The 9,216-nt window shown below is 50.1% G+C and overlaps 1 protein-coding gene across 1 annotated transcript; it reads right to left on the minus strand.

Moving 5' to 3' along the window:
- Positions 1-1,886: 1,886 nt before the first annotated feature.
- On the minus strand, positions 1,887-6,270 carry SPATA19 (spermatogenesis associated 19). The gene is made up of 6 exons (XM_023762050.1): positions 6,193-6,270; positions 5,966-6,022; positions 5,060-5,152; positions 4,331-4,422; positions 2,261-2,338; positions 1,887-1,950 (listed from the first exon to the last, which is right to left on the minus strand). Exons 1-6 carry the CDS (start codon positions 6,268-6,270, stop codon positions 1,887-1,889), a joined length of 462 nt encoding a protein of 153 aa, XP_023617818.1.
- Positions 6,271-9,216: the final 2,946 nt, after the last annotated feature.

Below are 9,216 nucleotides of genomic sequence, written 5' to 3' on the forward strand. Positions count from 1 at the left end.
TCAAGGCAACCTTCCGAAGTCTGAGGAAACTGAGGCACAAAGCCATGAAGCAACTCGCCACGGGGGAGCTGGACTGGAACCCAGCGTCTGCTCCCAAGACTTGGCTTACCCTCTGCCATCTGCATAATGGGCATGAACAATGACCCCCTCTTAACGTTGTTTTAAACCAGGTGAGAACTCTTGACTAAGTGCCTTGTGCAGAAGCCGCATATAGTAAATGCTCAATAAATGCCACATTACATCTCCGTGGTCTTCCTTTAAGCTCATCGGGGGTTAGCTGAGTCAAAATCACTCCTCTACTCCGCCCTGCCCCCTTCTCTCTCTCCCCGCGCCCCCCCCCCCCCCATGACAGCCAGCACAGTCTTTCCCTCCTGGCAGGAGCACAGTAACCATCTCCTGAATGGATGGTTTTCCACCTTCCAGAGCCACTGTTGTGACCCCTGCTACCAAGTGCAGGCCAAGAGGCCACGTGACCCAAGTCATGGCCCTACTTAATGGCAGGGCCCAACCCCGTGCATATTCTCTCCTGATTCCAGTGCCCTGCGATCTTGTGGTTCAAAATGGGGTCAGCAGTGGCACTGCCTGAGAGCATCAGAAATGCAGACCCACGGGCCTCGCCACAACCTAACACCCCATCTCAGGCGGTCCCCAAGCCCGTGCACAGGTGAGCAGCTCTGGATTATGACACTAGGGTTAAAAGAGGCAGAGAGGCCAGACTGAACTTGACTTTAAGTCGGTGATGGCGAACCTATGACACGCGTGTCAGAGGTGACATGCAAACTCATTCTTTTGGTTGATTTTTCTTTGTTAAATGGCATTTAAATATATAAAATAAATATCAAAAATATAAGTCTTTGTTTTACTATGGTTGCAAATATCAAAAAATTTCTACATGTGACACGGCACCAGAGTTAAGTTAGGGTTTTTCAAAATGATGGCACGCCAAGCTCAAAAGGTTCGCCATCACTGCTTTAAGTCCTTCCAGAAATCTAATGAGTGACGTCCGAGGAATGGCAGCATGAGAGATCCCCTTGGTCTCTCCCCCTGAAATTTCAACAACTTGAACCACGATAACTCAACAAAGGCTTCCCCACTCAACACGCAGGCACACCTGAGCGATCCGTGCATTGAAGCTACCATATGACCCAGCAATCCGTCTTCTGGGTACATTCCTGAAAAACCCGAAAATGTGTATTCACAAAAATATATGCATCCCCGTGTTCACTGCAGCCTTATTCATGGTGGCCAAGACATGGAGACAACCAAAGTGTCCTTGGATAGATCAAGAAGATGGGGTACATCTATACAATGGAATATCAGCCAGCCATAAGGAAAGATGAAATACTGCCATTTGCGACAACATGGATGGACCTTGAGAATATCACGCTAAGTGAAAAAAGTCAGGCAGGAAAAGCAAAGAACCACATGCTTTCACTCATGTGAGATATACAACTGAAACTCATGGACACAGAGAGCAGGGTGGTGGTTGTCAGAGGGAAGGGGGTGGAGGGGTGATGGGGGTAGAGGAGGTCTAATACATGGCGATGGAAGATGGTCCAACTTTGAGTGGTAGCCACAGAGGGCAATATACAGATCATGTACATAGAAATGTGCACTTGAAACCTATAGGATCATATTAACCAATGTCACCCCAATCAATTTAATTCTTAATAATTTGTTTAAAAAGGAAATTTAAGGGAGGTACTGCGGGAGCCTAAGGCAGCTAGTACCTTCTCTCCCACCCGCACTGACCCCAAGTGCAGGCCACCACCAACAGGGAAAGCTAAGCCTGGTTATCAGGCCCCTGCCCAGGGCACTGTCTCCCTTCCCCGCGTAGCCCTCTTCTCCGCCGGCTCCTCACCTGTCGGCTCTCTCACCTGTAGCTCTCAGCACTCTGAGTAGGGATTTCTGTCAAGATTCTGAGATGATTCATCCGAAAGATGGCATAAACTGCAAGGCACAGAGGAGAGGGGCAAGGCAGAAGGGGTAGGCAAAATGGCAGAGCCCGCCCAGAAAAGATCCCCAGCCCATGGCCCCCGGTGGGCGGGGCTGGCAGCCCATGCCTGGACCATCACCCCATCTGGACCTGGGAGCAGCATCTTACAAAGAGGCACTCTGCCCAGACCCGCTCCAGGCTCCGCCGGATCTAGGTATGAGCTGGAGCTCAGGGAAACCATCAGAAGCGAGGCCAGCAGCCCACCCCACCTCACCCCACCAGTTCCCAGTGAGGAATACAAAGCAACTGGTCCCAGCAGCTTACCTTCGTCTCACCTGCTCTATTCGATCGCGCACAGCTTCATCTCTCACCTCACTTGGCACTTGGAAGATGCGGGTATGGCTGCAACACACCATTCAAAGCCTGGGCTGTTTCCGTGTCTTTGCCACCAGGCATCGCGAGACTGCTGGGGTTGCAGTCGTGCGGAGGGTCCGTTTTGACCCCGTTGCATGGACTTTTGAGCTGAGCCTTGACCCTTCTAGTACCAGGAACTCAAGGGTGCCCTAACTTCACTGTCAGCTCTGTGTGATCAGCCTGGTGCCATAGTCACTATGGTTCAGAGATCCTTCTAGAAAACTCTGTTACAGAGGCTCTGCAGGCACCTCATCGCTACTGCTGTTTTTACTTCACCCTCTTGGATCTGTCTTCCTCTCCACGGTCCCCTCCCTGTCCTTTCCAACTTCACACCCCTCCTGCCTTCACAAACACTCCACTCTCGTGAATTCAGCCTGCCCACTGGGTCCCCGATTTCTGTCTGTGGAAACTGCCTTCCGTGGACGATGCCTTGCTCTAGGTGCGTTCCCTGTAGCTTTGCATGTGAAGACAGAATTGATACTGCCTGGGGGGGGACAGGTGTGCTCAGGGATCTCTCTCAACCAGGAGGAGCTGGATCGGGATTCCAGAGGTGAGAGAGATTACACCAGTAGACGAGGGGCACGGGGGAGTCCTCAGAGAAGAAAGGGCCACAGGACTGGGTCCTGGAGGCCAGAACCAGATCGGCTAAGTCCTCAAGGCTCTTGCATCCGTGGGAAGCCGCCCCAGCTCCTGTTACCTGGGCCCTGCCCAGTTCACGGGTCAGTCCAAGCACATGTCCTACCGGAAACCTTTTGCGAGGGCCTGGCAGCCATCCTAGGACTGCTGCGACCCGGGTCCCCGCGCTGTGCTTTAACCTAGCTACGCCACGCAGCTGAGGTTTAAAACTATAGTGGAAAGCGATGTTCCGATGATCTAAGCCGGGAAAGTGCTGCATTGAGAGTCCCTCAGTGCAGCCATATCAGGCATGGACACACCTCCCACACACAAGCTTCCCTGTCTCCTTCCTGGGGCTGTGCCCACTTCGGATCTTTTCCCAGTAGAAAAACAGTCCCTAAAACCATAAATGTTGGTGACTGCAATTCACCAACATTTATGGTTTGGGGGACTTTGGGAAGGTTTTCCAAAAAGCTCTTTCCCAGGGAGGTCTCCACCTCCCTTCCCGTTTGTAATTACTGCGCAGTCGGATCCCCATTTCCATTGCTAATGCCACTGGAAGGGGTAAACACCTGAAAATGGATATCCTGAAGCAAAAATAAATTTCTCTGCGAAATAGATCCTCTTGGAGAGAAGAGAGCAAAGCTGGCGGTGGGGTAACGAAAAGGAGGAAGAGCATACAGAGATGAGAGAGGGCTCCTTCGCAGTTTAATCCCACAGTCCTTCTCCTGGGAACAGATCCCAAGTGAGCGCAGCCCCAGAAAGGAAACAGGGAAGCTCCTGCCAACGGAGTGAGCCAGCATCCAGGCCCAGTTCCCTGCCTTGAGGTGGCGACTTCAGTGCCAGGATGGGGAAGGTCTGTGTGGGGCAGGCACAGTGGGAGGCTGGCAAAGCCACCAGACAGGGGCAGGGTGGGGGGGCTGCACGTAATTCCAGCCTCGGTGCTTGGACACCTCCTCTCACCTCCCTGGCAGATGAGGGCTTCCTTTGGCTTTTGCATGTTAAGAGCTTATGTTCTTAAAGCTCTTTAAAGTGCAGCCACTTCTGAACCAATCAAACACAAAAATCACTGAAGTCTAAGATGTACTCAGAAGCGTTTAGGAAAGGGTGAGCAATCCCCGTGTCCCAACCCCTAACATCATTTTAAAACATAGGGATGCGCTGAGCTTTCAAGGTGGCTACAATGCTCCCGGAAGACCCCGAGGGAAGGCTGCGAATGTTCTCAGCCCAAGACAAGGCGTCAAGCTCCTGAGGAGAAGGCTGTGGGTCTGTGTTAGCCGGGAGCCCGCAGCAGCTGGCGGGATTGTGCCTTCTGTGCCTCTCCCTCCTCACAGCGAGGCTCAGAGACAATAAGAGGTGCTTTACCTCCATCTTATGAACTGGATTCTTGTCCTTTCCTCCAAGACTTCTTGGCTCGGGCTTGTTAACAAATCGCACTTTGAGAGATGGTGCTTCACCTAGGAAAGCCGGGGAGGGTCCACGTGATCGCCGCCCAAGAGGGACCCCATGGCTAGGGTGGAGCCCAGCCTGGACACGCTCCACCCACTTAGCCCAGATCCTTGGCAATAGGACAGTGATGGCGAACCTATGACACGCGTGTCAGAGGTGACACGCGAACTCATTTTTGTGGTTGATTTTTCTTTGTTAAATGGCATTTAAATATATAAAATAAATATCAAAAATATAAGCCTTTTGCCCTGGCTGGTTTGGCTCACTGGATAGAGCGTCGGCCTGGGGACTGGAGGGTCCCAGGTTCGATTCCGGTCAAGGGCACATCCCCAGTGGGGGGTTTGCAGGAGGCAGCTGATGGATGCTTCTCTCTCATCGATGTTTCTAACTCTCTATCCCTCTCCCTTCCTCTCTGTAAAAAATCAATAAAATATATTTTAAAAATATATATGTCTTTGTTTTACTATGGTTGCAAATATCAAAAAAAATTCTATATGTGACACGGCACCAGAGTTAAGTTAGGGTTTTTCAAAATGCTGACACGCCGAGCTCAAAAGGTTCACCATCACTGCAATAGGACCTCCTGCCTTCCCCCTTCCTCCCTCCCCACGCCCCCGGGATGATGGTCTCCAACTCTTCCGTTACCACATCTCTGGTCACATGGATATCTTCGCCATGGATGGAAGGGCAGTTGCTGGACATCTTCTCCTTTATATCCTGGGAAGCCTCTTCTTCGGTCTGAAAGGTGAGTCATTTCCCCCTCGAAGGGTCACTTGGTATCTGACCCCCCAGTTCTTTCTCTTTGTCCTTTTCTTTTTTTCTTCCTCTCCATCACAACACACATGCCACACAACCACACATACAAGCTCTGTGTCTCATGGTGCCTGCAATGAGCTCGCCTACGGCTACCTCCCCGTGGGGTTCCAGGGAAGTCACTCAGTCCTGGGCCTTATCCCAAGGGATTCCCGAGACACCCTGGAGCTGGGGCGACACATCGGAAACCCTGCATCCAGTATACTCGAGAAGGGCTAGTGGTGATTCCAGCACATCTCTTATAAAGACAGAAGCCCCAGCAGCCTCTAGGACAGCGGTTCTCAACCTGGGGGTCGCAACCCCTTTGGGGGTCGAACGACCCTTTCACAGGGGTCGCCTAAGACCATCGGAAAACACATATATAATTACATATTGTTTTCGTGATTCATCACTATGCTTTCATTATGTTCAATTTGTAACCATGAAAATACATCCTGCATATCAGATACTTACATGACTATTCATAACAGTGGCAAAATTACAGTTATGAAGTAGCCATGAAAATAATTTTATGGTTGGGGGTCACCACAACATGAGGAACTGTATTAAAGGGTCGCGGCCTTAGGAAGGTTGAGAACCACTGCTCTAGGACATCTGGTGTGTTAGACACAGCTCTAGGCAGGGCCAATGAACTTGAGTTTCCCATTCTAAGGAGAGGGAAGTCCAGATCCCTGCACCCACTGAGGCCAGCTCTCTAGAATTTGGTGTACCCTGAATCAGAAAGGGATTTTTACTCACTTTTTTCAACCAGTGCTCTAATACAGACGCAGCCTCAGTTTCCACAACTTCGATGTCCTGCAACAAATTGATAAGTTGATGCCCTCAAAACGTATCCAGCCCCAGTTCTCCATTCTTATCCAAACTTCTACATTGTAAGGTCTTCTCTCCAGAAGTGCAGCAGGGGGCTCAGAAGGGAGAAGATACAGGAGAAAGGATTCCGCCTGGCTCCCACCAGCTTCACTTACCGAACTGGTTTTTGGTGGGAAGGGGCGCCCTACACCTTTCCGGGCGAGAATGTACATAATCCATGTGGTAATTATCATCTTTGGACTTAGGCCAGGCCTTCTTCTTGGCTCCCTCCGTCCATTGAAGCAGCCTAAGGACTCTTCTGGAACAAGGAGGTCATTGAAGGGAGGTGCCCACCTGATTGGCTGTCCAATGATGATGTGACAATGCCCTTTATTCTCCAGGGTGAGAGTGGAGATAGAAAAGGGAAATCGTACAGTAACCTACTTTAGTGATGCCATAGCTCAGAAATGGGGAGGTGTGTGTGTGGGGGGCGGGGGAGGTGTAAGCATAAGGTATAGCCAATATATGCCTGAGAAAGACACAAGAGGGAAGTTAAACAAATAATAGATAGAGATTGCGGGGCTTATAGCTGGTCACCCAGTTTTGACAATGCTGAAGGAGAACGATATTTTATGAATCAAAAGAATAAGTTTGTGCCCTCGTCAGTGGATAGAGCGTCAGCCTGCGGACTGAAGGGTCCCAGGTTCCATTCCAGTCAAGGGCATGTACCTTGGTTGCGGGCTCAATCTCTGGCCCTGGTCTGGGTGCATGTGGGAGCCAACCAACCAATAGATGTATCTCTCTCACATCGATGTTTCTCTCTCTGTCTCTCTCCCGCTCCCTCCAGTCTCTAAAAAAATAAAAATAAAAAAATCAATGGAAAAATATCCTCCAAAACAATAAAAGCTTTAAAAAAAAAGAATAAATTTGTAATAAAATGACCCAGGCCCTCTATTCATTCAAACAATGCCACTGGCATTTTTTATTCTTATAGAGAGAGGGGGAAAAGATAATCCAAACAATAAGAGATATAGCATAAAAAGTAAAAGCACCATTTCTCGTAGAAGATATTTCCTGATTATTCAAGTCACCCATGGATGGTGGCCTGCCTAGGTGGAAGGACAACAAAGTAGAAATGAAAAGGGGACTGGGTCATGACTTCAGATTTGGGGGAATGGGGAATTGGAAGGGGCTCAGACAGCTGCTATTCCCATCTAGAACCTTCCCCAAGAAACTGAAGGATGTTTAGAATATCCCAAAGAACACTGGGAGTCACTGAGCCACTGGCTCCTGGGTGTGAAATGTGGTCCAGAGCGAGCCTGTTGGAGACCCGTTTAGACAAAATGGTATCAAACCAAAAAAAAACTATCTTCGTCACATAATTGAAGAGTCAGCCTCTCTTGTGGTTCTTAATGTTTTCGGATATTGTAAAGAAATCCAGTTAAAAACACGTGCATTCGCCCTAGCCAGTTTGGTTCAGTGGATAGAGAGTCGGCCTGTGGACTGAAGGGTCCCTGGTTCCATCCCGGTCAAGAGCATGAGCTTTGGATGCAGGCTCCTCCCCAGCCTGGGCCCTGGTCAGAGCGTGTGCAGGAGGCAACCAATCGATGTGTTTCTCTCACCTCGATATTTCTCTCTGTCTTTCCCTCTCTTCCACTCACTCTAACAATCAATGGGAAAATACCCTCGGGTGAAGATTTTTTTAAAAAAAGTGCATTTGGCCCTAACCGGTTTGGCTCAATGGATAGAAAGTCGGCCTGCGGAATGAAAGGTCCCAGGTTCGATACCGGCCAAGGGCAGCTGCAACTGAGACCCTCCCTCTGCATTTCAGGGGCCCCTCGTCCTGCTCCGTGAGTCCCAAAAGCGCCTGCTGCCGACCTGAATTCTAAGTGATTTTCTTGTGGCGTGAAGTGTTCACTGTCGGTCCCTCCCACTAGCATGTGAGCCCTGGAAGAACAAGAACCAGAACCTTGTCCATTTTGTGCATGTTGGGCCCCAAGTGACTGGGACAGTGGACTAAGACACACTAGTGCCCTCCGTACACATTTGCTTAGTGAATGAAGGGTAGCTCCTTACCCGCCAAGCCCCAACTCCTTTCAGAATCACATTAAGACTGTGACTTCAGCCGAAACCGGTTTGGCTCAGTGGATAGAGCGTCGGCCTGCGGACTGAAAGGTCCCGGGTTCGATTCCGGTCAAGGGCATGTACCTGGGTTGCGGGCACATCCCCAGTAGGGAGTGTGCAGGAGGCAGCTGATCGATGTTTCTCTCTCATCGATGTTTCTTACTCTCTATCCCTCTCCGTAGCTCCTTACCCGCCAAGCCCCAACTCCTTTCAGAATCACGTTAAGACGGTGACTTCAAAATGGGTTGATGAGGGAGACCTAAGCCAGTGGTGACATTAGACAACATGGGGAAGTACTTCCTGGGTACAAAGAAACATTAGAAATACACTTTTTTTTTTTAGCAAATGTTTATTTATAGCAAAATACAAAACATTTCTGAAGCAGACTAATGTTACATGAGAAGCAATTAAATACTAAACTTCTTTTCATCTGTTTAACTTGCAACACTTTCCAAGCACACCTTCAGGGGCTTACACATCCGCTCATGTGATGCGCCTCTTTTTTACACATCCGCTCATGTGATGCGCCTCTTTTTTTCTTTTCTTTCTGTCTGCTCATGTATGTGTTCGCTTGTTTTATTCTTAACTCGCTATATGAACATGCAGTGTTACTGGCAATGAGTTGGTTAGTAGTCGGCAAGCCTGAAAGTACCAGCGAGTGGAGCCACGGCAGCCCGAGCCACGGCAGCCCGAGCCACGGCAGCCCGAGCCACGCAGCCGAAGACTCATCCTCTCCCTAAGTGAGTTAGAGGCGTCACTCAGTTTTAAACTGGCGGGAGTCTAAGGCCAAAGGACTCACTGCCCTGGGTAACCAGGGAAGGCATTATTGCTAAGGGCCTCAGAGCAGGCATGGCTCAGGGGTCCTCTCCAATCGGGTCTTCTTTGTTGATGAGGAAGAGGGGGAGGACCACCTGTCAGAGCCCACCTAGAGGGGCAGCAGCTAGAACAGGCCCAGACCCAGGGATGAGAGGTCAGGAGCCACTGTAGGAGGAAGCCCCTTTCCCAGGAAAGCCAGCAAGAGCTGACAGTCTGTGATTTGGTGGTTGGAGGTGGCTGCCTCCTGGACGGGCCCTTTG

This window comes from Myotis lucifugus, unplaced genomic scaffold (assembly GCF_000147115.1).
Source record: "Myotis lucifugus unplaced genomic scaffold, Myoluc2.0 scaffold_229, whole genome shotgun sequence".
NCBI classification, from domain to species: Eukaryota; Metazoa; Chordata; class Mammalia; order Chiroptera; family Vespertilionidae; genus Myotis; species Myotis lucifugus.